The sequence below is a fragment of the Numida meleagris genome, chromosome 4, assembly GCF_002078875.1.
Source record: "Numida meleagris isolate 19003 breed g44 Domestic line chromosome 4, NumMel1.0, whole genome shotgun sequence".
Lineage (NCBI taxonomy): Eukaryota > Metazoa > Chordata > Aves > Galliformes > Numididae > Numida > Numida meleagris.
The window spans coordinates 17,143,233-17,170,910 of record NC_034412.1 but is presented as its reverse complement, the minus strand read 5'-3'; the positions used below and the strand labels follow the sequence as shown (position 1 = coordinate 17,170,910).

The 27,678-nt window shown below is 39.2% G+C and overlaps 1 protein-coding gene and 1 long non-coding RNA gene across 3 annotated transcripts in view; one reads left to right on the top strand and one right to left on the bottom strand.

Moving 5' to 3' along the window:
* LOC110397257 overlaps positions 1-27,678 on the bottom strand; it is a 78,830-nt gene that overhangs the window by 10,996 nt on the left and 40,156 nt on the right. The window lies entirely within an intron of this gene.
* Positions 1-27,678, top strand: part of LOC110397256 (vesicle-associated membrane protein 2-like) — a 39,648-nt gene that overhangs the window by 3,604 nt on the left and 8,366 nt on the right. The window contains exon 2 of the mRNA XM_021393300.1: positions 26,403-26,517. Coding sequence (XP_021248975.1) covers positions 26,403-26,517 — 115 coding nt within the window. The remainder of the gene's footprint in view (positions 1-26,402; positions 26,518-27,678) is intronic.

Sequence of the window (27,678 nt, the reverse complement as noted above, 5' to 3'; positions counted from 1 at the left end):
CATGCTGGTAAGTGTGTTTCCCTAGAAATACTTTCCAAAAGAGCTCTGGAAATCCATGGTGGCAGGAAGATTTTAGTCCTCTGGTACTCGTGGGGTTTTGCATCTTATAGTCAGGTGCCTCAGAATCAGAGAGGCTAGATTGTTTTGATATTTTCAGATATATATTTATATATACAGTGAGCCAAAGGGACTGAAGTTTGATGGTCTTGTAGTACTGATTCATGCAGGGTTCTTCCTGGTGTCCAGCAGTAGAAATAAATACTTCCAGCTCATGTTAGACATTGTTCCTGGTGCATGCACTTGCACTTTGACATAAAGGTGGCCCAAGCAGGTCACAGATCTTTTTGATATTTGGATGATGAGTGATTGAAGATGTGGAAGTCAAGCTGAACGTTGTCTTGAGGGCCTCAGTGAAGAAATAAATACCAGAGTGGAGACAGTTGGAAATTATCTGTGGCAAGTACAGGCAAAGCGAATATGTTTCACAATAAACATTCTTGAAAGTAGGCTAATGTGAGGTAGGTGAAACCCAAATATATTTAATTCAGTGATCCCTTTCCTTGGAATGTGTTTGTGTTGACCTCCACGTGGTTTGTATAGATAGTTCCAGCAGCAGATTAATTTACAGGACACTTAAAGTGGTTGTATTAGAAGCTGAACTAGTCTGCCAAAGGAGAATTTCCCCTTTTTAAATGCTAATTACTCAAGTAAGATCTTTCTGAAAAATGGATATTTAGGCTGTAGAGCACCAAGCAAATCTGTGTTTGTGTACACAGGTATGTACTGCACCCAGGACGAACTGGCATAGTTCAAGAAAAGAGCTTGGTATTAAGTGTGCTTTTCCCCCTTCCTTTCACTGCCCCTCAGCCGGGTTGCAGGATGCATGGAAGATTCTCTCTGTCAGCTTTAGCAAAATGTTTATAGTGCCCTGGAAGGGCAGTACGGACTGTTTCAAATAAGTGCAAATTGACTGAACAGCTCATCTTAGGCAATTACAACTTACAGAGAGAATATCCTCTCACTCGCATCATTCAGTACTGTCTACTGTCATTACTCATAGTAATTACCAGGAATTAACTACGATGGTGTTTTTTAATGATGCAATTGCTTTTTCTGTGTCTGGACCTGGTCCCTCTAAACTCATTTTCCTTATCCTCTGAGCAATCATCAAATGATTGCAAGGTGGGTTTTTTGACTGTTCAGTTATGGAAAACCTTACATTTTTCTGTGTAAAGTAGTAGCTCATTAAAATAGATATGTCTATACTTTTGCAAGTGTTTTGTCAGTTTAAATTATATTGTAGGTGAAATAATTAGAATGGAAGTTCCTGACCAAATGATCTGAAATACCTAATCAAGTTCCTTGATCTCTTCAGATACAAAATTTAATGAGTATACAGGAAAAAAAAAAAAAGGCAAGTCTTCTATTTCAGAGTAAATGAGAAAGAAATTTCCAAAGTGGCAGCTCACATCTGCTAGACCCAGTATTGCAAGGTCACCTGAAAAGGATGACCTTTTAGAAAATCAAAACTATATTATGTCAAGTTCAGTATTTTTTCTTGGTTTGTTTTTCAGTGGTCTCTAAATGGAAATCAGTAACAGTATTGAAATCAAGTGTTGTCACCACGTATTTATACATCGGAGTTGTAGTTTGCTTATGTTTTGGAAGCACCAAGTAGCTGACCATTTTGTGAGGATTCAGTGCTGAACTGAAAATAGAGAAGCGTGAACTTCCCTATTTTTCATTATTATAAAATATGGCAAACAGCACGTAGAAACGAGACAGGCTTTGCAAGGAGTCAGAGAAATAGAATTGATGGGCAGTGAGAATACACTAGAGACCGTGGAGTGTCCAGCTTCACCAAATGGTGTCCTTATGCTGGAGTTAAATAGGAGAGGAAGTATCCACACTTTACAAAGCTCCCTACGTGATCAACAAAGGAGTTGAAGAGAGTGTTTCCTGGCAATACACAGTGATGAGAGCTGTACTGAACTGTTGTTAGTGCATAATACTGGATATGCTGATTTTCTTTCAAGATGTTCATATCAGATCCAGGTGGATATTTTTATGATTAAACTGTAGAATTTTAATTGGAGAATGAAATTGAAAAATTGAACAGCATTAAAAACACGGTCATTGTAGGGAAAAGGTTTTTCTTATTTCACATTTCTGCATGTGGGGAAATATTTTACAAAATTATGAAAAATACTTCTTTCCATTCTTTGAAATGAAGCTGAAAGTTTTGGTTTTAAATAACCTCTTAAGGCACTGTTATGTATATGTTTGGGAATGTTGTTTGGAGGACTGGTTTTGGAGATATTAAAAAAACTGACCAGAAAATGTTCTGAGAAACCCGGTCTTTTGGACCCTGTTTTTAGCAGGAGGTTGGACAGGATGACCTCCACTTCCAACCTCAGCCCTTCTGTAATTCTGTTTGAAAAGGTCACTCACAAATGAATGTGTTGAAGGTAATTAAAGTAATATTTGACTGTTTCCCAAGCATTCAAGTTTTCAACTTTTTCATCCAGTATGGATGGAAATTTCAGGTTGAGGGTTAGAAGATGGATTTTGTTGTGTTTCACTAAATTTTAAACTTCTGTAGAATGGATAAGTTGTCCCAGCAGTAATACAGAAACAAGGCTGTACCTAAATGGGACAGCACAGTCAAGTACAAAGACATCAGACCAAAGGTTACACATTACAACTTAGTAGGTCTTTCATGTTTTTTACTGTTACCCTTACATATGATGTTCAGGAAGAGAGGAAGTGTTGGAGATTTTATTTTTTTTATAAATAATAAGAAAGAAAGCTGATCACTGGAATGCATTATTGAATTTGGCTTGAATGCACATGCTCATATTCCTCCCTCAGAGTGCAAAATCCAGATTCCCTGCAAGCAAGCTTCCTCATTTTTCATATTCAGTGCAATCTTCTCTAACTTGGTGTCTGCCTCTATCTCTCTAAACCACTTCTTGCAAAAGCTTGGTAGAATTTGGTAGATGTGGAAAACCTCTCATTCTGTTCCTTTTTAAGTACTGTCTCAGTAGACTGCATGTTTAGTAAAACCATATGTGCTCATATACAGTTAAGGTGTCTAAATCCATAACAGAGGAAAAGTAAATCTCACTGTCACACACAGCAGGTTGGTATTTGGTAAGCTTACCAAGGCAGGTATTACGACCCACAAGGTATGGCTTTTGCAGTTCAGGTTGTAACAACTCCATCCTTTACTTTTTAACTTGCTGATGTATCTAGCACTGTGTTGGCTGTTAAGCTAGCACAAACACTGTGGTGGTAGTCTTGCTTCAGGGAATGGCTGTGGAGATGGATACTTTGCCTATCACAGAATCCCAAGTTGGAAGGGACCCACAAGGATCATCAAGGCCAATCCCTGGCTCCACCTGGGGTGACTCAAGATCTAAGCGATATGTCTGAGAGCAGTGGACAAATGCTTCTTGAACTCTGGCAGCTCGGGGCCATGACCACTGCCCTGGGGAACCTGTGCCATGCCCACCAGCCCAATCAGCAAAGAAACTTTTCCTAACACCCAACCCAACTGTCTCCTGATGCAGCTCCATGCCATTCCCTCGGGTCCTGTCACTGGAAAGTCACAAAGGAGCTCAGGGGATAGTGCTCCTTATGTCCATGCTGGTAGTTGTTTTTGGACTGTCAGAAGCAGGACAGATCTTTAGCCTAGTATCTTCCCTGTCTCCTCAGACCTCCTCCTTCAGTCTAGAGTTCAAGTATTTCTGAGGAAGAGATAAGAAGTGGGTTTTCTCAGTGAGCCTTGTGTACTGAAGTTCTTGTTGGAATTCATCTCTGAACCATCAGAGAGCAGTACGCCCAAAGTACCAAGCTCTGCTGTTTATGTGGGAATCTGCGGAGGAAAGGACTTAGGAATTGGCTCCAAGAGCTTCTCAGCATCTCCTCCACACACAGGATCCCAGCTTTGAGGAGGTGGAATTTCTGTAACGGGCTAGTTGCCATTTTAGACCTGAGTCAGGCACTGTGACGACTTTCTAGGTATATACATATAGGTAAAGTTTTCCTAGAAACTATGAAAATCATTAATTATCCTTGAGCTCACTTGTTGTCTTCTTCAGGAGGTTAATGGTTAGAAATTTCATTTGTTCATTTGAATTCACATATAAAAATAGCTCCTCTTTAACGTGCTAGCAAATCTGGCCCTACTCAGGACCTTAATTACAGTGAGCTGCAGTAAGGCAAAGGGCACTGCTGCTTGAAAACACAAACACATCTGCTGTCATCCTCCAGCTGCTGGTGCAGATTATTGCATGAAAAGGTTCCTATAACATGCAAGGGTGTTTTGTGCATAATTTTTGGAGTTTAGAAAGGACTTCTAAGACTAGACATTTCTTACTGCTGTGATCTTCAACAACACTGATAAAGAAAAAAAATTCTCTCTTGTTTAAGTTGATCTGTGGAAAAGCTTCCTGAATTCTGGTTAGGTTTGCTGATAGAGGCAGAATGTTCCCCTTTCTCTTTTCTTCATATGTCTCCACTAGCATCCATTTCCAGTGTGTGCACAGAGGATAGCTGCACCTGACAGCTGTCACCCATGGTGACAACTCAGAGAAAGGGGGAGAGAAGAAAAGAAACAAAGAGCTTTAATCAATAACAGCAAAAGAAAGGTTGTGACCTAATCCTGGAAAGGTGTAGAGCGCTTTGTGCCATCACTGAACAGCTATATTTTTGGCACTTTGTGTACCTGAAACATCCTTGGTGGGATCAAATCTTTCAAAACTGTTGACGCAAGATATTTAGATTTGTCTGTAAAAATGCAAAGATTCCTAAATAGGCTTCAGATTGAGCATCAATAAGCAAAACTCTGGCAAGATGACTTTGTATCCCTTATAAAGGGTGGGAGTAGTGGATACTGCAGGCTTGATTTCCTAGGATTGGTTTTGGCCAAGTACTCATATTTGCAGGGAACAGAATTGTGTATAAATATGGCTGGCTTTGTTTTTCATCACAGATGTGCCAAATGGCAGAAGAATCCTTCCAGAAGGCTTTGGCTTTCTGGTTGTTTCCCACACTTCTAAAGCAGACTGAGATTCAGTGATTGCTTGTAGACCATCAGCTTACATGAGTTTCAAGACAGAATTCTCTGAGCTGGTGTCAGTGTTGTAGTTGAGAGCCTTTCTGCTGATTGGTATCTAGGGAGAGCTCAGCCTGAGAGTGGGTACTGTCGGGATGAATCAGCAGTTATCATCCTGGAAATTATCAACCGTCTGGATATCCCATGTGTTTAGCAGAAATCCCACCAGGCTAGAAATGTCTGCTTCTGAAACATTTGACTTCTTTCCAGCAAGGAGTGGTACAGTCATTCCCTGACAGCTGTGATACCTTCTCCCACACATCCACAAAGATCACACAGTAATGTTTTCTCAGCAACTTTGTTTACTAGATGATATACATACAGAAATACTTCAAGACACTTAACATTTTGATGCTTTTTTTCTTTGCATTGAACAAATTCTCTTAGGGAAACTAGGAAAAGGGAAGGGAAAGGCGGAATATATCACGTATCATGGCATCTTGATAATGAACTGTACATTTTGCATATAATTTCCCAATTGCCGAGTGTACTTTAAGCAATATGATCTATTTTATTTCATCTTTAAATAACTGATATGTGGCTAGAGCAGCAAAGCTAAAGCTGAAATCCCTGCAGTAGCCTATTCATTGCCCTTGTTTGACAATCAGTTTTATCAGGTAACTCTAAGGAGAATGAGTGGATTTGATTTTAAGTTCTGTGCAGAGACTGAAATGTTTTAGCTGTAGAATGAGCTCCTAACTGTAACTATAACTGACAGGTACTTTCTTGTTCAACTCCCACCTGGCAAAGCCATTTATGAACTATGCAAGCTGATACTGCTTTCACTGCTGGCTCCCAGAAAGCTGGTTGCTGAGGACCTTCTTCACCATAGTTGTACAAGTAAAGCCTCTTCTCAATCCTGAGCCCATTTTCCCCGCCATTCTTATCTCATGAAGACTCTGGATAGTGACATATATCATGAAAGAAAAAAAGGGACTTCGACTTAGAATAAAATGACAATTTCAGAATCAGACATTTAGGGAAGGAAATGCATTAGTTTAATGCATCAGATAAGGAGCATGGATGAATCAAGAGGTGGCCTGCACCTTGGGAAAGGAAACACTGTTCTCAGGGAGAAAAGCAGAGCTTCTAATCCATAAATACTGTGAGTATACAAGAGGTATCAAGATTTTGGAGTGACTTGCAGTAGTCTTGGAGAAATACATAGTTCTTGTAACAAGAACTCCAGAAACTATAGGCTTGATGGCACTGAATGGTTGCAAAAACTAAAGTCCTTTAGAAGATGAAGTGCTAACCAGCAAAGGAAAAAGGAATCACAGAGATCAGAAGATAGGAAGAGATAGGAAGTTAAATCTGAAATCCTCGGAGGATTCTCAATGGCTCTAGATCATGTAGCTAAATCGTTCCATACAAAATAGCTTCACTCTGAGATGCGGCAGTAACAGCATAACTTGATGGAAAGCATTAAAAAATGTAGAACAAATGTAGGTCAGGAGATTGCTCCCCATGAATTAAGCATATGTACTCTGCTGAGTGAACCTGAAAAATCTCCCAATACTGTAAAAACATTTAACAAGTTAACTAGTGGCTAGCCAAATATTAATTAAATTTAAAACTGCATTTTTGTTGTTGTTGTTGTTATATTAAGTGTGGTGATACTGCTTGTGTCTGGTTTTGTTCTGGCACAGCTTGTCTATAGTAGTGAATCTGGTTGACAGTGAAAGAAGCTGTTCCCCCTCCAAGCTGATTGGAGTAGTTGTGCTTTGGTGTCTGGATATATGTGACCTCTTGTAAAACTTTGAGTTGAAAAGATTTTCTGAAAAGCTTATGTTTATTTCTGTAACTTCTACTTCAAAACTGATTGTGTTAGTTGTAAATAACCAAGGAGAGTGTTTGATAAATATTTCTTCATATCTTAAAAAAATTGACATCTGGGACCTAGGGTGAAAAAAGGTGCAATAAATGAAGAATGCCCCTCATTTGAAGAGTATTGGGGAAGTATTGTGAGTACTAGGCAGGGATAGCAACTCAGTGAGTGTATGGGGAAGAGGAGACAAATATAGGTGTTTACACTTGCAGCTTGCTACACCAAACAAATGTTCTGTCTCTTGACAGCACCAGTCACATAACAGTCCCTGGCAGCCAGGTGTCTCAGGCACTGACTCATACACTGAATACAGGTCTCTGTTGTTTCACTGCGGGTCCTTCTTAACCTGCAGATGGTCTAACTTGAAATCTGCCTTCACTGAATCTTCTCCATGGTGAATGTGACTCGTCTGCCTGTGTTTGAGGCTGTTTGAGGCATCTGCATTTAGATTCATCAAACACCGAGCATCAGCATCAGCTGGAGCTCCAAGGCATGGAGGGATCCTAGCCTAACTTCCCCTGGATATGGGCTTCCTCTGAGTCTGTGCTGTGATAGCAGTAGTGTGTGTTTCTGGGCTTAACAGCAGAAATATATCTAACAGGCAGCCAGTGGTGGTAGGAAGCAGGACTGCTGTAATTCCCTGGTGCTGTCAAATAAACAAAAGGAATCCCTCTGCTCTGAGCTACAATTTCCTCTAATTTGGTCCAAGTAGAGTCGTCCGCATTTATTGATCTTGGCTTTCTTATTGAGAGAATAAACTATACAAAATTAGCTTCATTCTTTCATGTGGGACAAGACTGATTGCAGACTGAGATCAGAAGAGAATTCACTTGGGGTATTTGAAGAATTAAGATGAGGGCCTTGACTCTTTTTTTAAGCGAAGCAGAACTTCTGAATTCCAGAAAGACCTTTGTATTTTCTGCTCTGCCAACCTCTAATTTATAAATTCTTGTCCTGGGAGTAGTTCAGAAAAAATGAGAATTATTAAGGTGGAGGATGCTTCTTTTACTTCAGTTTCCTACCTCGAACAGCAGGATCACGGATGCCTCAGCGTTTGCAGAAATACAAGGCATTTGATCACTGAACAGACAAGCAGCCCAGTACTGTAACTTAAGGAAGACTTGAAATTTCATGTTTTCTCTTTCCCAAACTCTTTTCATCAACTAGTAGAACTCTAGGCATTATTGTTACATACATGCAGAGGTAGAGAGATGGTCATGCTAAGCCATTCTTTCCCAGTTCCAAGTTAAAGGGCTTTTTGGACAAAAGTTGACTAGCTTTGTTTGTATTATATGTATATACTAAGAGTATGGTGAAGAGAAACAGGATCTTTGCCCTGCTAAAAATGAAGGAACATGATACATTTCCCTATGTTATACTCATGCAGGAAGAATTACAGACAATACCATCACTTCTGTTGCTAACCCATGTCTGTCAATGAGCAGGGCTGAATTGGGGTCATGTACATTTGAGATGGAGTAGGTTGTTTCTGCTTTATTTTTACTAAGAATACAGGTAGACTGAGTGAAGAGGATTTAAGGATAGACTGGAATGTAGAACAAGCACAACTCACTGCTACATTAGGCATCACACTGTCTTACTGTATTACACACAGAAGGAAGTCAGTGCTGTCTCAGTCCTCCTGTCTTCAAAATGGAACAAGGGAAAGTATTGTAGTTGGCTCTGCATTCCGTTAAGAATAAAAAGACTTAAGGATTATGTTTAGTTAACGTAAGTAATGTGGGGGCATTTGGAACTGAGAATATCTTATTGTTATTGCCAAAGCTAAGTTCTTCTGGAAAAGTAAAGCCTTTCAGAGAACATAACATGTTTTGTATTTCCATGTACAACACAGATTTTATATATAACTACTCTACAGATGAATGCTCAAGATGTTTAACTCAGATATTAGAAACAAATAAATTGGCCTTGCAAGAAGAGAGAAGATCTTAATACTCTGAGAGAATTGCGAGATTTTTAGGTGAGAAGATATTCAGAACAGGAACAAACACTTCTGCCTGGGAACATGAAGTTTTTTTCAAAATGCTGATGTTTTTTTAGTGGCAGCTGTTCTGTGCAAATGAGTGCAGTGGAGACCCAATTTAGATGTTTCCACAATGCTGTACAAGAGCTATTTTGTGTATATGGATGTTATGATGCAAAGCATGCTTTACCTCACAAGTCAGTGTTTTGTTCTGTTTGGAAATAAAATCCTGAGTGGCTGGTATTTTTGCATGTGTGTGAATTAATGGGATGTTTTGTGATAGGCAATTTGTTTAGTTTGTTTTTCAGACTATCTAATACTGAAAAATTAGTTGTTTGGTTCTGGAATTGAGCTTCCCGCCTTGGGGGCCTCATCTCCAGTTCACTGAGGTGGTATTTGTCCCAGTTCAAGCAATCTAGTTTTCTTCCCAATAGTGTTTTTCACTACACGGAATGTGTTGTTGGTGCTTATCTTTTTATCTGCTCTTTATAGCAAGTTTATAGGTATCCTTTATAGCAAGCTTGTAAGCATCATTTGTAGCATGTTTGATAAGAAAACAGTAACAAGTATTTTGCCATTTGCCTATAGCATCAGAGAAATAGAGAGCAGAGTTTATATTTGTCCCAGTGCTTTAATGAATATCTTTTCTTTGCTGATTTTTGCCTCCAAATTTGTCTCACAGAATTTAGTTGGTGTGGGACTATGTCCCTGACACAATATTCCAGAAGCTAACACATTTTTTAGAAAGTTAAGACTTCTACCTTCTTTCTGAGTTGTTTGGTTTTTTTCCTCTCAAAGTACCAGGAAATAAAGCAGCCTGCTTTATTTCACTGTTTGGCTAGGAAGATGGCTTCAGGGTGATGGCTTCTGTTACTCATGATTTTCTGTAACTCCTACAAGCATGCCTGGTGCTTGGTGATGCATCTGTTAATATACACCAGTTAATAACAGAGGAGCAGTAGGTTGTAATAGTGTGATGCTGGTAGGAGGAGATATTCTGGTCCAGTGAGCCTCATATATAGCGAAAGTGGGTTACTGGGATAAAACATAATCATCTCTGCCTTGCTCTTTCCTTTTTTGCCTTTCCTCACCTTTGGTCTGTGACTACCTTTGACTGTCTTTGCTCTCCTGCAGCTGCTGTGCCTCAACAAACCTTTTGTTGAGAGTGTTTGCTCCAATAATGTCTATCTTTCAGATTTTTTTTATCAGAGACCATGTTCACCTTTTGTTATCAGGAATAAAATTGCCAGGCTCACTTCTAAGTTGAAATTTGATTTCTTAAATGTTAATAAATTAAAAAAAAAAAAAGAAAGAAGAAGAAGAGAAGAAGAAAAAAGCAGTCATGCTGTGACATGTGAAGAGAATATAAGCTATGGACTGGAGAGAATATCTTCTCTTTCTGCCTTTGAAGAGAAAAAATAAATTCCCTATGGAAAGATCAAAGCGCATAAAGTTAATGGATTAAGGTGTAAAAAAAATAATACCTGAAGAAAATAATAGGTTTCAACATAAAAGAGGAAAACAGATGAATGTTTTTTGCTGGAGATACAGTTAGATGGCTAGCTAAATACTTGAGATGATATGTTGTAGCTAAAGCGCTCTGAGTGGGAATAGTGATTTCTTTCTTCATGCCTGGCCCAGTATCCACTTATGTGGTGCCAGTGTAGCCTGTGAGTTGTAATCCTCTTCTGCTGCAGTGTTCTGTGCTGGTGGACTACAGACTAATGCATCATGTCATGCAACCAGGCCCTCTTAGACTGACGCAAGTCTGATGTAATGACTCTTAAAGTCACTTTAACAGCCTGATAAACTCCTGCCAGAGTAAAAAAATACCTAGAGTTTATGAAAGGGGAAAAAAGAGAGAAACCCTCCTGGTGAATTAGGAAATGTTCATGAGTGATGAACACTGGAAAAACTGCTTGTACTGTAATGAGCAGACAAGAGACCTTGACCTAATTATTTGATATTCAAAGTTCTTGATAACAGGATACAAAAAAATATAGAAGCAGTAATTGAAAATAGCTGATTTATGCAGTATGTAAAGAACTGTAAGGGTACTGAGGCTTTTGCCAACTCTGGGTATGAGGCCCATGCTTCTCTGACCTTTTCAAGGAGAATGGCACTGCTATAGTCTTTTTTGTAGCATGAGATTATGCCTGGCATCTGGTTGTATCTTTTGCTTCTAGCAACTGAAGAGATATTTGGGGTTGTGGAGCTTAACCAAGCTCTTCAGCAATTATGTTTGTCAGTTACATTCTAGGCCTTATAGAGATTTGTGTATATAAGGGCTAGTAGACTGGCACCTTGTAGTTAGCAAATTCCTTAATTCCTTCAAAGGTAATAAAATAGAATGTTGAATAAAGGCTTCATTTATTTATTTAACCGCCTATCTTAGTATAGCAGCTAAGTTTAGATACTGGTTCTGAAACAACAGTTTTCAGCTTGTGTTTTGTCATGTACTTTTATAAAGCAGTAGCCCCAGTGAGGCCCTGCTAGAGCACACCATTCCTGCCAGGCCCAGGTGACTGACCTGCTCTGTGGGATGAGAGTGAGTGCTACTCTCAGAGACTATTCATAGGTACAAAAGTGCACTGTCCCCCTTTTTTCCACCTCTTTCTGCTTCACAAAGTTGTGTATTGCTTTTCTTTCCTGTGTCGACAGTTTTACCACCAATCATTTCCATTTCTGTGCTGATGCATGGAAGATGATAACATACCAAACACTGCTACAGCAGGGTGCTGGCATGGGATGATGCTGGCATCACATGTAATTAGCCATTTTATTCTCTTTTCATTTAATAGCTGGGAAGAAAACACATGAACACAATCTCTGAACAAAACAATCTCAGTTTTCATTTGAAAAAGGAAATAAAGAATGATTCATTTTAAAACTGTACGCTCCAAAGGAGGATGATTTGAATTATTAACAACATATCTAAACGTGATGGGTGCTGATGCCTTCATCCCTTATTTTTACTGTCATGCGTTTCTTCACATGGGGTGAGAGAATTTACACTACAGCAAGCGTTAATGGTTTCACACTTTCTAACCCCTTTTTAGCTCTCTAATTTATGGAAAGCCGTTAGAAGGTGAGTCATTGCTTTCACAGGATTAGTGTGGCTGAGACAGAGTTTTAGGCATTCCTTCATTTTTTATATTTGCTTGAAAGGAGCAACAGACCCACAATAAAACTGTTAGTGGTTGGTGTTATAGTAGAGTTTAGAGTCACTGCTCTTCTTGATCATGTATAAATATTGCAAGAGATGCTCCCTGTCCCTAATAGCTGAAAAAAAAAAAAAAAACATGGCAGAGACTCATCTGCATTACAGACACAGTGAGTTGAGGTGTCTCATTATTCAGAATTTGTGCTTAATTGGATGGGAGTTAAATAGTTGCAGAGATGATTACAAATAGAAGCAATAATGGGAATCCCACTATAAACAACTCTTCATCCTGCAATAGCTGTTGCAGGAGCACATTTACTCTCTTCTTCATCTCAAGAGATTTGGTTAGATGTTTACAAGTTATGAAAAAATTATCACTCAAGCGTAAGTATCAGGGCTTGCCCTGACAGTGAATAGAAAGAATAAGTTTTCCATAGGTTGAAATACATTTGGATTGTCTGTACCATCAATGTAACAAGAGAAATTCAGCGTGTAAAATACTCAGGCACTGAATAAGGTGTAGCTCTCACAGCCAATGCTCTTTGTAATAAGTAACTCAGAAAGGTCTGTTCAGTTTAGAGAGCAGTTGCCAAGAGGTAGTGACAGATAAATTTTAAAGAAAATCTGGACGTGAATGTATTTTCAGACTACTGTCCTATAAACCTCTTAACTTATTGCAAAAGGCCTCTGCTACCTATGAGGACTCGTTCTCCCACTTAGAAGCTCTTTAACATTAATGCAAGTTTTTCTGCTACAGGTTTTTTTATTTTTTACAAATCTATCTCTGGAGGCTGTTTGTTTTAGTTACGTACAGATTAGAATCATAGAATCAGCTAGGTTGGAAAAGACCTACAAGATCATCCAGTCCAACCATCCACCTACCACCAATAACCCCACTAAACCATGTCTCTCAGTGCTATATCTAAACGTTTCTTGAACGCCTCCAGGGACGGTGACTCAACCACCTCCCTGGGCAGCCCATTCCAGCGCCTGACCACTCTTTCAGAAAAGTAGTATTTCCTAATGTCCAGCCTAAATCTCCCCTGGCGCAACTTGAAGCCATTCCCCCTCGTCCTGTCACTAGTTACAAGAGAGAAGAGGCTGACCCCCCAGCTCACTACAATCTCCCTTCAGGTAGTTACAGAGAGTGAAAAGGTCCCCCCTGAGCCTCCTCTTCTCCAGACTGAACAATCCCAGCTCCCTCAGCCGCTCCTCATAAGGCCTGTGCTCCAGACCCCTCACCAGCTTCGTTGCCCTCCTCTGAACACGCTCCAGGGCCTCAATGTCTTTCTTGTAGTGAGGGGCCCAAAACTGGACACAGTACTCAAGGTGAGGCCTCACCAGGGCTGAGCACAGAGGAAGAATGACTTCCCTACTCCTACTGGCAACACTATTTCTGATACAAGCCAGGATGCCATTGGCCTTCTTGGCCACCTGGGCACACTGCTGGCTCATGCTTAGCCGAGCATTGACCAGTACCCCCAGGTCCCTTTCCTCCACACAACCTTCCAGCCACTCTGCCCCAAGCCTGTAGCGTTGCCTGGGGTTGTTGCGGCTAAAGTGCAGGACCTGGCACTTGGTCTTGTTGAATGTCATCCCGTTGGCTTCAGCCCAGAGATCCTGCCTGTCCAGATCTCTCTGTAGGGTCTCTCTACCCCCAGGCAGATCGACACTTCCTGCCAGCTTGGTGTCGTCTGCAAACTTACTGAGGGTGCTCTCAATGCCCTCATCCAGGTCATCAATAAAGATATTGAAGAGGATTAGAAACCCATACTAGGTAGTTGGACTATCCATATGTAGCTTCACAGTTTGCCTTGCTGGGAAGTCTGTTGTGCAGTTGATCAGTGTGGATCTCCTGCTGGATTAACTTAGAACTACTGTCCTAAAGAAATTTTTATTTTTAGGTGCTATCTGTAAATAATAATAAAATGAAGCATCACTAGTTCTCCCTCTTTGTTTTCTACTGGAGAGTTTGTGGGGAATGAAACTAGAGAAATAATGTTACAAGCAATTTTTTGCTTAGAATTCTTTTTCTCACTGCAGTTTTTTTCTGTTCTGTCAGCATCGTTTTTTTCTCATATCACTTGCCCTGACCTAAGAAAAAACAAACCTCTTCTTAACGGTGCTTGAGAATTGGTATGTTTGCTGTATAAATGCTGAAGCAGATCTTCAGATGCTCTAAATTGAAGTAACTGTGAAGCCACAAGCATCTTTTTTTTCAGCTGAAAATTGTAATTTTATATATAAACTATCATTTTTTTCCCATTTTTGGGGGGGAAAAATTAAAAACAAGTGGAATAGAAAATAGTATGCATAAAGTGGGCAAATGGTAAATTACTGGTGCTTGTTGAATGCTAAGCTGCAGATCATGTTAATCAACTGTTGTATGTGTGAGTCTTTGTGTGCTGCCACACTCTTTTGAAAGGGATGTTATAAAATAAATCCCGAATGCCTCTTAAAATATATCATCAAATTGATCATATGAGAATGGTTAATTAGTAGTGTAGGTATGTAGAAAGTTGATTCATATTCAATCATCCATTTTCTTTCAGCTTCAAGTTAAACATTCTTCAATTGTTACTTTTCAGTAAGTTTTTTTGTGCAGATAAAAGCCAATTGGAACTGGTGTTTGTAAGAAAATTTAATGTACTTTGATTACAGAGCATTGAACTGTTTCACCACACTCCTCCAGGAAGGTTTTTCTTAATGTGTTTGGGCTGATTATTATTATTCACTGGACATTATATATAGATTTTCAGGCAAAAATATCTGGAATTCTATTCTAAAGTTAAATCAACACAAACATTTGTCTTGGATGCTTTTAGTTGAAAAACATGAAGTGTTTTGAAAGTATGTGTTCTTCTTTCATTCAGGGCAGTTGAATGACAGTGCAGAAGAAAAGAAGGGAAGCAGCTATGTCCTTTGAGAGCTGAATGATAGCCTGCTCATTTGTTGTGCCACTTTTACTGAAAATGAAGCCTCTTCCTCTACCAGAGAGCTATGATATGTTAGAATATCAGTAGCAAAACTAGAGGCTGAAAAAGAAGTGTCTAGATGCAAGTCTCTTAAATGGAGCCTGTGCTCTCAAGGAAGTTCAGCTTATGTGATTTAATCTTCACTATTTTGCTAAGCACAGAGGAGAGTTGATATGTTGATATGAACTCCTATACACTGCTGCAGTATCAGTAACTACGTAGTTATGAGACCCAAACTACAGTTTCCAGCTAAGGGAAAGTCTGTAAGGGAAGCTCAGGAGATCTTGCTTACTGTCACCAATCATATGCAGGGACAGTGCAGACTTCACCACACTAGCAAATGTAGTGTCTGCTGTCTGATGTTCACTAAATGTGGAAGGATGAGGAAGAGCAGTGGATGTGGCTGGAACTGGGGGCACTACCAGTCTTCCAAGATGGAAAAGGAGGTAAGCTGGAGGTGTTTGTTTGACTGGAGAGTAATGTAGCAATTTTGGATATGAAGCCAAGCTTTATTGGTTTGAGTCCTCATGGAACAGTTCATAACATAATCTTCAAAGGATTTTTTTTTAAATTAATGACATCATAAGCTAGGAAATAAATGGAATAATTCTGAATATTTCTGATGTTTTAGACAAGTGGAAGGGATAAGATTCAGTCTTGGCACCAATTAAAAAAACTCCCTGGGGACACTCACCACAGAAAAGGAAGGAATACACAAAATTGAGAATTATAATAGTATATCATGAGAGTTTGTTCTACAAATAAGCCAGTGGATTGAGTATTTGTCCTGTTTTGACGCATTTTTTTTCCAAGCAAGCTAACATAGAAAGAACAAAAATAAAGCAAGCCATTACTAATAGACTTTTTTGGCACCTGTTACTGAATCTTTTGCTTCATTCTTTGGCGTATAAAAGAGAAATATCTAAATGAATCCAGTTCATATCTTCAAGGTAATAACTGAGGAGTTAGTAAAAGTAACTATTAGAAGACAGGTCTGAGTCTGCTTTCTTTTGTTCAGCTCAGTGCATTCATTCATCCAAGGCTAGACATTCTGTAAAGCGCTCATGTTTACTGGGTACAGTCAGAATAGTTTAATATCTTTTTTATTTGATGCTTGGTTTTTTTAAATAACGTATTAAGCAAAAGCATTCTTTATTCTTGAACATCGACAATTGCTCCAGAAGATATTGTCACAATTTTATCTAAAGATCTGCGTCCGTGATGGGGGGACAACAGGGCCACCGTCCCACGGGTCCGGGAGAAGAAAAAAAAGAAGGGGAACAAAAACTGCCGGTGGGTAGGGGCTTGCCCGGACTAGTCCAGCAGGTAATGCGGCCCAGGACCGGTGGACTTGACCTCAAGTCATGGTGGACTTGAGAGGGAAGAGGTGGAATGATCCTGCCTGCCTAAAAACACATCATTTCATCTAATTAGGGGAAGAATTTTTCCTGTTTCCTCCCTGATACAAGGTACATGGCTTTTCATGCTCTGTTCTGCAGTATCCAGTAGTGTTAGTTATGCTTGTGGCCATCTACTGCATGCATTTATTTATTTACTTCTGTGATGCCATTTTCTCTTTTAATAGTACCTCTCTGTTAGCTGGGGAACTGGTTACTGCCGCGTACTTTCTTTCCTCTTTGGTACTTCATGATGCCATGCACAAGGTTCCAGGTAGTATAGTTCCTAAAGTACTGTACATCTGAAACCTGTTGTGCCAGGCCTACATTTCAGCGCTGGCACTAGCACGATGACTCAAACAGAAAAGGATGCAGAAGACAAAGAATAATAAAATAATAATAACTCTATCAGTGCATTTAATCTTGCTGCAGGTAAGCTGAATTTGAGGTAGCCAGGTGGATTTAATTCCCAGTATTTAGTTGGGATAGCTGTAGAAAGTTGTATAGCTTTTTCAACAAAAAGAAACTCCAAAAATAATACTTGCTTCCAAACTTTTGCATCTGTATCCCAATCACAATTGTAGAAGGGTAATACTTTACCTTCCAAGGGATATAACACAAATGGAAAGACTGAGAGAGCTTAAAGAGTGGCTTTGAGAGTAGAAAGTGATAATAGTTAATTTCTTTCTAAAGCCCAGTGAGAATGATATGAAGTAATTTACAGGCAACTAGAAAGCCTTAGAAGATGCCAGGCTTTATCTTGGATCTTTAAAAAGACAGGCATAGGAAGCATTCTCCATCCAAAAAAATAATTACTTAAAAGCAGGGAAAGCATGTCAGTCTTACCACTCCTTGCTCCTCTGTATCAGAGCTAATTTATACCTGACTGCAACCAGCACAAATTACAGCAGTTTCTACTGCACTAGTACATGAGTCAGTGAGTAGGGGGTGACTGAGTCAAACTCAGCCCAGATCCTCCCCTCCCACTCCCTGCTCAGCTGCTGCCTGTTTACTCCTTTGGGTTTAGCCCATGATCCTGGCAGCCTACACAGAAAGTTAGAAATACTGGATGCTCTTATTCCTCTGCCTAAGAACACAGGTGTAGTCTATCCATAGTGTGCTGAATCAGCATGAACTTCAAGTTCATAAGTTCTGTTCAGAAATACGACTTGGAAATTTTCTTAAGGATGACTGTACTAACTGACCCGTATCCTTAGAGATTATTCTAGAGGCTGAAAATAGAGTTTTGTGAATCTGGATTACCTGGCAGATCAGGAAGTTCAGCGTTATTGGCTTGTTCAAATGTACACTGGCTATGGACTCCTGAATTTTTGAAACATTTCTTAGGTATTTATGCGTTACCCCTGTAGTTTCCAAGGCAAACTGTATTTCTTTCTTTTCTTCCAATATGGAGGGTAGAACCACAGTAATGATCTTGACTTCATTTTCAGAGTATTTATCACTTCATTCTTGAATTTTTTCAGTCACTGAGTGAAGCTTTGTTTTGTTATGTTTCCTCCTTCCCACAGCCTAGTATGCTTTGAGGATTTTCTTTAATCCAGTGTTGTTTCAGGTATCCAGGATTTGATTTCTCTGTTGAAACTTTTCTTTGTGTTTGGATTCTTTGGTGTTTTGTGTGTTAGTTTTTAGGTTTTTAGGTTGTTGTTGGTTTTTTAAATGCCCAATAAAAGCATTCTGCTATTTATAGGCTAAAATTCCCAGGAAGAAAAATATAACTCTTTCTGTGATGGTCAATCTTAGCGTTATTTTTCCAGGAATATTAGGAAGCATCAGTGTGCAAGACAGAGCTGGAGTAACAGGAGAAAGGCTACTACCACACCTTGCAAGGTCAGGAGCTCCCAGGGGCAGAGCTGAAGGCTCTCAAAGGGATTAGATTAGGAAACAAACACAAGGGGCTGATGGAGCATAAAGTACTTTAATTAGAATCTGGTACTTTTTGCAAGAGTATGTTTATTTATGTGCACCTTTACATTTATTTGAAATTTGGCTGAGTGCTAAATTTGTTGAAATGTCTTTCTTTAACCAACTTAGAATAGTAACCATTTTGTGACAAAAGCAGAGTCAAAGGACTGATTTTTGCACTAGTTTTATTCCCAGATTGAGAAATTTTGGGAAAAGAAGTTTTACTCTTTCAGCGGATGAAGAGGAATTTTTATAAGCACCTGATAATTCTGAAATCTTGTAAAGAATAGTACAGTCAATCCTATCCAGAAAACAAAGAGAATACTTCCTTTTAAAACCTGTCTTTTAGTGCAATGCAGTCTTTTGATATTTTTGTGTGTAGACATTGTACCGAAGATATTTTTAGTAATTAACTATAATGAGTATTTCATATGATGAGTTCTCCGAATTTTTTACTGATCTGTTAATTTAAATCCAAAAGTAGTTTGATGCAAATTAAGTATTTAAACAAAATTTAGGAAGCAATAAATGATATATGTATTTTTACACTATAATGTTTATGTCAGTGTAAATATTAAGTTAAAAATTCTGTAGTATAATTCTTATACATCTATTTGCTTTAATTCCCTAATTAAAATAAATTTCCTTTAGGATAAAGATTGTGGTTAGTTTCAAATCAGCAAATTATGAGAATTAATCCCTTTCTGGGAAAAAAACTAAACAATATGGAACTAAAATTGGCAAACTTTTGTTCAGTACAGGGAAATTATCTCAAAATGAGATTGTTTACTTCAGGATTGTTTAATTTCTTCAGTACTCTGTATTTAAGTATATAGATTTGTAGTCCTTGTAGCTGTGAAATTTTGGAATAAGTCATTACTTAACACTAGCATATATTAGACAGTTGGCTTCGGAGAATTATCCTCAATTTTAATTTGTGAACCTAAAACGTGTACACCAACGCCCTGCCTCATCCTTCAGACAAACCCATCTGACTACTTTGCAAAGCATGGGCAGTGTTAACACATTAATCAATATCAATGCATTGTGTTGACCTCATCTTAAGCCATAGCCTTTGCAAAAGGTGACAGCAAGGGGAGAGGATCTAAAAATCTGGAATGTTGATATCTCAGAAAAGGAATCTGCCTTGTGTAACTTTTCTGACTAACAGAAACCTCACCTGAGTCACCACAACTGATTATTGTGAAGACTGAGATTTAGGAAAATTATGGAAATAATGCAGCTCTTTCTGGCAAATTCTTTGTCACAAAAGTCATTTGGCTGAGCTAATTGGCTTAATTTAGAACTGAGGTGCTTTGGGCCTTGTAGGTTATACTCATTTGGCTTGAATAGAAGGTACTGGAGAAAATAAATCAGTCATTACTAGTGTAACAAGTGATGATCAAATTAAAGATGATGTCTTAAGGTTCCTCTGTTTTTCCTCCATGTGCGTATTTAGCACACCAGATGGTCAACACAGTCGTAATAAACTGGTGGGAATATTTAATTAAATGTGTTCCCAGGACTTTAAATGTAGGGTATTATTCTTTGGCTGATGAGCAGCGTAAATATTTAGTAATAAGGGAGAGCCTTTGTAGAATATTGCCAGTAATAAATGAAAATCACATTTGGGAACAGAAACGTGTTCAACACAGAACTTTCTTCGCAAAATTAAGACATCTAAAATGCTAATTCCTTTTATATGTGATTTTTTTTCCTACCACCAATTCATTATTACTCATTACTACGCAGTTATTACAAATAGCATGAGAAATCATTTTAAAATAGATAGTTATAGAATGCAATGAGTCTAAGTTAGTCTGTAGCCATTTAATTGGCAATAATCATGTTTTTACTGAATAGGGAAGGTATCAGATGGAACACTGAAAAGCAGAATTAAGAGCGACACCTCTGTTAAAACAGTGACAGTTTCCTGGCAGTGAAGGAAGCCTATTTGGTCTTGTTAGGTGTTGATTCTATTCCCTCTGAAATGTCAGAGAACTGAAAACACCTTTCCATAACATTTCCATCCCCAGGTATGCAAACATCTGTTAACTCAGCAGAGACACCTCTCTGTCAACAGCCTAATTAGCTTTTCACTCTAACCAGTTCTATAATATTGTGACCTTCTTTACTTCTGTAGAGCAGATTTGTTTCACTGTGAAAGTGAGATTAGTAGAATGAGACCAAGGATAAAATCAGTGTGGAGGTGGGGAATAGTGACTGGAGGGGAGAAGATCAAATAAATACAGTTACTGGGCAACGGATCTGAAACTGAAGTCCCTTATCGAGTGCGTGTATCTCAGAACTAAGTAGGTCACGTTCTCTAACCAGGGTTTTCTTTTGAAGAGTTCTCTCACCTTACGGGCAGAGAGCATGACTGTCTACTCGTAAGAGGCTGAGAACCTAATTTTGAAGGACACTTATTTGATATTTTTGTTGTTTTTGGAAGTAAACTGGTCTTTTTTCTCTGAACTTCTCCTGGCATAATTAGTGCGTGATTCTGAAAGAGTTACAGTGCCATCTGACACTCTTATTTTGCTACAGGAAAAGCAAAAATTTTGGTAGGAGGTATTGGGATAGGTAGCTAATGTATCCAGATTTCTAGATACACACAAGAACACATACTTTCCCAGACAGAAACATAGCATCCCACCCACAACTGTGCCAGCCATGTAAGTTTGTACAGGTAAATATGCAAGTGTGGAAGGCCTATAACTTCAAGGAATTAAAGATGGCATGTAAATAGGTTAGCACAGAATTTTAGTTGACCCTCTTTTGGTTAGACTGGGTATTGTTGGGACTGTGTCAAACTGCACGTAGTTAAACTTATTTAAAAACTTGCTCTGGTGTTGGCTAAACTGACATATTGTGGAAATAAGGTCCCATTTGGAAGAATCTAGTTGTCAGAAAACATGGAACCCAGCAAATCCTTTCAGGAAGGGACATGAGGTAATGGCCTTAAACTGTGTCAGGGGAGGTTTTGATTGGATATTAGGAAAAATTTATCTCTGAAAGAGTGGTTATCATTGAAATAGGTTGCCCAGGGTTCAAGAACCGTGGAGGTGTGGCACTGAGGGACACAGTTAGTGGACATGGTGGAGACTGGTTGATGGTTGGAACTGATGATCTTAGAGGTCTTTTTCAACCTCAATGATTCTATGAGGCATAAGACTGTAAACGTTGTCAGTAGAAATTCTCCCTTGCAAATTAGCAGTAGAAAAGTTATTTTTAGCTATTACTGCACAAGAGTAAATAAAGCAAATTCAAAACTAACTGCAAAGCCCCAGTGCTAGTGGTGCTAGTGCTATAGAGCTCTATTATTTCCTTAAGAGATCATCCTGGTCTTAAAGCTTTCAGTTGCATCTAAATTCACAGATGAACACTGCACCAGGGACAGCTGTGAGCCTTTTGTTTCTACAGTTACTTCTCCAACATGCTTAGTCACTAAAATAGTGTATGAATTTGCACACGTGGCTAACTTTTATTGCTGTTTTAGAGTTAAGTCTCAACAGTACAATGCTATGGAAGTGGTCTGATTTATTTATTTATTAATAATTAAATAGTTTGTTTGGTTTTAATGCCTTCTGTCAAACTACACTTAAGCAGTCAAACCCAGATGGAGAGATGCCTTTTGGAGGAGTAAAAATGCAAGAACAGCATCTTAAATATACCTAAGTTTGGTTACAACAGTAAATATTTACTACAAAAATACAGTAACTGGACAGTTAGAAAAAAAAATAAAGAGGAAGAAAAGCAGTGTGATTTCCTGTCTTATTAGAATGACAGGGAGAAGGGCTTGAGGGAAGAGGAATCTGACTGCAATTTACAGAAAACTGCTTCCTTCATTTGACTTTTTATAGCAATCATTAGTCAAATGTGCTGCTGCACTCATTCACTTTCATTGCCCTCTCTGCTGAGGTTTGTCAGCTTATACCAGCTAAAACTGTCTGATATAATTCACACTTTCTTCTTGCTGTAACCTTTAACTGTGTGTTTGTCACTCTTTAAGTCTGAGAGGTCAAAAATTATTCCTGCTCTTAGAAGTAGTTCATGAACTTTGATTTGGATTCAGTAGCTGAAGAAGAGGGGAGCAGGAAGATGGTAAGAAAGAGGCCTAGGCTGCTTTGCTCTGCTGTCCCATGCCACTGAACAGGTCACCTAATCTCCTTGTATCTCAGTGTCCCAGGTGTATGCAGGAATAATAGTTTTTCCTTAGCTTCTTGCAGTGATGTTAGGATAATGACTTTGAAGGCCCTACATATATTTATAATACATTTATAAATGCTTTGGGTATGTGAAACATGTTACTGAAAACAGCTCTCGAGGTCCTGATGTAAACTATACTAAAGCCTCTCATGCATGGTGACAGCTTGGCATCTGCATCTCCTTTCCCTAGTGTGACTAACACAAAAAATTTCTCCTGTATAGTTCACACAGATGAATAAGAATAGAAGTGTATGTCTGGCAAATGTTCCCAAACATTAGATACGTGGTCATCCTTAATGTTCTCTCAACTGGTGCTGAAATGGAGAACAGTAATACTAGATACCTCAAATTTTCTCTTAAATAGAGCTGCAGCTCCCTATAAGTGTTAGACCTAAGTAGTAAATTGCTTCCAAAACATGCAGGTGAGATGAGAAATTTGTTAGTTGCGATTTTGACCTACCAGCTTCTGGCCCAGCAAGTAACCGGAAGAAGTGACAAAGTCTGAGTCAGCTGAGATCATTTTGCTAAATCACTAGGATGGTCCCCAAACATTTCTTCATAGGTGGCTGTATACCTACACAGATCCAGCACCTGCTTTCTATCAGTGAGGTTGCTCATGTGCTAACTGGCCTGTTGGGGAGCAAGGACGTAACTGATATTACATAAAAGAATGACCTACCTGCAGAGGCTCTTGAGCACGCAGTGCTGTCCTTAATTGTGCTTGTCTTGCGCATGGCATTGCCTCTTTGTCACTTGTCATTCTTCCAAAGTGTACTGCAGTGCTCTGATATAGCAAAGCTTTTCTGACTGGTTTATACTCATTTTTCACCAGCAATAATAGAGTTTTGGTTCTCCTTCAAAACTAGTTTATTCTTAGTAGTAAGATTCTCAGCATCAGAGATTACTATTTTTATTCTTTCTAAAAGAAATTACTATGCAAAGATCCAATGACAGAACTTTTGTATAGATTTTGTTTTCCTTTATAGCTTCCAAAAATTAGTCCAGGCCATGAGAAGTTGGACTTTAAAGTATTTCAAAAGAAAGCCTAACATAGCATTAATATAAATTCCTCTGAATAATGCTTCTAAGAAATTATAAATTTATGTGATCCTGTACAGAGGCAATAACAGAACTATGTAAGTGTAGGTAGGACTTTCATTCTACCAGTTTTACACTAAAGTATCCCAGAGAAAATTCCAGTGACTTAGATCTTCACTTTCTTTCTTTACTAGAAAACAGGCTCAAAGACAAACTCTTAACAGATGCACTGTGGGACTAGAGTGGTATTAGCTCACAGAAGTACTGCCTTATGCTGCTGTCCAGCGCACAAACACTGACAGGGCTGAGCATGAAGTGAAGAGACCCTCAGTTCTGTTCTGAAGTGACCTGGAAAGCCAGGAGGATAAGAGGTGATGCAGGTACCTTTGTCCCTGTTTTGCCTATATTTGATGTTATGTCCTGCCTAATGACGTGAGAGTGTTTATGCCTTGTTAACCCACAAGACCAGCTGGTACCATACCAGTGGTATTAGCTTACATTCTAGTGCATGCCTGGGAGTCTGTGCTGCCCTGTGTGCTGGATGCTGTACCTTTCCTAGTGCGGGCTCTTCTGCTTGCTCATTGCTCTGACCCATGTGGCAATGAGTGAGGCAATTGCTGTTATTGTATAAAGAGAGCACAACTCCAGAGACAAAAGGTTTGGGAAGAGTAGATCTGCACTGCAGGCAGCACCCAGCTCTGGTTGCTCTTATATTAGATTTTACGTAATTAATTAAGATGTGGCTGTTAATTACAAGCTTGCTGTACCTTAGCATAAAGATTGCCATTCTCTTTGGTAGTTACATTAGCTCCTGCTGGATGGGAAAGGCAGATGTAAAAATACCCATTCCTGTTATTTGGGAAGCAGATCAAGTCCAAGAAATACAATTGAAACAAAATTAGATGATAGCAAGGAGCTGGAAGCGAACAAACTGGGAAGCATCTACTTTATGCCAAATCATTTTAAGGACCGCCTGGGAAGTATATATATATATATATATATATATAAATAAATAAAAAAAGGTGAAAATTACTTGGCAGAAAAGGTATATGGCAGCATACAGATTTGACCAAGAGCACCGTTGCATTTAGAAGCTATGCTTGTTAGATGAAACATGTGGTTAATAACACTTCTCATACATTTCACTTCCATAGTGCTCAGAATGCTAGCAGTCCATAGCACAAGAGGGGATCTTTGTTAACATTATTAGTAGTGACCATCATTACTTATTTCCCTAGAAAAAAATACTTGTTTGCGTTGACTGGGAAAAAGCCAATCTACTTTCTTGACTGAAAAAAATATTAACAATTTAAATTTTTGATCAGTTGCTGTACTAGGAACTCCTTTGGAAGTTCATAATGCTCCAGGGAGACCTTGTTTTGCATTATTTGGTCTCATATATGTTATGGTCAGATTTTGATCCATGGTGACAACAGTGTAAACTCAGAATAAATTCTGTTACAGGTGGCAGCAGCATCTGGTCTTTTATGATTTTAATAGTGGCTGTGAGATCCTCAAAGCATGAGCAATTTAAGTACAGCTCAAATTATTTTCTTTCAGCTAAAGCTTGATGGTGACATTCTCTCATGCAATAGGAAAAAAAAAGTGTAGAATGCAGCAGTGCTCCAGGTCTGCAAACAGCAGCTCCATCACTGGGAGTCTATGTGAGGGTCAGAATTATCTGTAGGGATCTCAACCCAGAGGCAATGCTGTCAAACTGAATTTTGCAGCTCAAGGTACCTTTAGAGAACTAACTTAAGGTGCCTGTAGGCACTTTGACAGTGTCTTAGTGGGGCCATAATTCTAGCAGCATTAATCAGACCCCAGGATGTAATAGGGAATGATTCATAGAAAAACACTGTGTTCTCTCAGTCCATCACTGTGGGAAAGCATTGACAATGCATGAGTGGGATTTGTGATATTTTTCAGTTCACATGCTTAGGGATTTCCTCTGCAGCTTCAGGAAAGGTTTTATTTCCCTGCAGAAAGAAGTGACAGGGGTCCCTTGAAAGGAAAGGTGAGGTTTCACCCACTAGAAGTGTGGGTGTGAAAAACAACTGGCAAAGGCTGACAGACCCTATTCAGGCTGGTAGGGTGTCATGTATGCACAAGCTCATGTATGGAGATAGACCTGATCTTTTGCATTCTAAGGGACTTTTGTTCTATCTCAAGTTGTTTTAAAGCAACTTTGAGGGAAACAATATTGATACTTTAAAAAAAGGGATGATGCTTGTGAGATCAAGGCTCTTTTAACAGCATTGCTGCAAATATTAATGCAGAGTTCAAGGCAAATATTCAAGCCTAGCTAGGTGTTTGGGGAGGGGGGGGCATTTGGTGACCGCCATTGTGTTGGTTAAGCATTGTTAAGTGCCTTAGGTGACCAACCCCACACTGTGTGCAATTTTTGCCCCCACTTTCTCCTGTATTTCTTTCTCCTCCTTTTGTTTTTCTTTACTTGGTTATCCTCCAGCCTGACATTGAGGAGCAAGGGAGTGCATCATTCAGCATGCTGAGGAAGAAGATAGGGTTGCAGCCCTGGCTTCTATAGAAGCAAGGGAGGAGAACAGTTTGATATAGTTCTAACAAAATGTAGTGTGAAAATGAATTGCAGAATAGGAGGGAATGGGACATCCCTGTTGTGATCCAGGAATGTAGAAGAGGTGTTGTCCAATAATGGACAACTCCTTTTGACTTATCCCAGGAAAGGAGTAGTGAATAAATGAAAATAGTTTCAGTCACTTTTTATGTTCTCTGGTTTTGATCTAGGTCTACTCCAGCTCCTACTCAAGGACCCACCAGTGCTGGGGCTGCAGGGCCATCTCCTGCTACCAATGTGTCAAGTAACAAACGGCTGCAGCAAACACAAGCCCAAGTGGATGAGGTAAATGGCTCCACGTGATTAGCTGATCACCCCAAGAGTGCTCATGTGATTGTTTTGCCTTGTTTATTTTTTTCTTCCTTTAAGATGCTTGCCTCACTAGTGATCCAGCAACTCCTTGTCTGAAGATGCTGGCTCTAGGAAATGAGATTTACCAAAGAATAGCATTTATGAGGAGGCAGATTGTGCTCAGAACATCTCTTGTACTAAAGCTGTACCAGTAACACTTCTGCAGAATAGGTATGGACATTGGTACTGTTTCAGGAATTCATCCCAGATAGTCGTGTTCGGAGGAGGTGTCATAGTGAATCAGCTCTTTTAATGTATTCCTGCATTCCTAAAGTTTGAATGCTAATCATACAAACAAACCATTGGCCTCTTGTTCATACATGCAAACTTTGAAAACTGTACTGGTGAGGGCTGTGTTCATTAGTCAGAGCTGTAATGATTAATCATTACAATTCACCCCCAGAGAAGGGCACCCACACATGACATCACAACACCTTCAACAAGTCCTCACTCCTTCTGGCTGATCTTAGAGGAGCACGTCTGTTCCAGCATGGCTTCTTAAATTATTTAGTATACAGAAAATCCCTGCCACCTCATCTGTAATACCAGTGTCCTTCTAACCGCTGTGGTAATGGGAATGAGTGAGGATACTCATTGCTTGTGAGTATCGTGCCTGAGTGTACCAGCCGTACCACACCACCTGTAGCATCCGTGCACACTCACTGTGCACATTTGTGTGCTGGATATTTGACATAGAGCTTTGCTGAACCCCTGCAAAGACTTAAGTAACTAATTGCTTACTGCCCATGAGGAAATTACCAGGGTCTGTGTAATTCTTTTGTCAATAAAATACAAGATAGTAAATAATTGTTTACGTACATAAAGGATTCTATTTTCAAAAGCTCAAGATAAACTATAAAAGACCTCACAACTTGAACTCATATGCCTTTCTTAAGATGAATTAATTATATACACCTGTCAAATGGAGCTTTGTCTCTGAGAAGTTTTTTTGCTGAAGGTCTGAATCAGAGTCTTTCTGGTCTCCCTTTTGCTGGTGCTTGGAGCTGAGTACAAGATCATCCTCTGTATGCAGGAATGCTTAGGTTCAGTTCTCTCATTATTACTGGTTTCCACTTCACTGTAACTTCACTGATG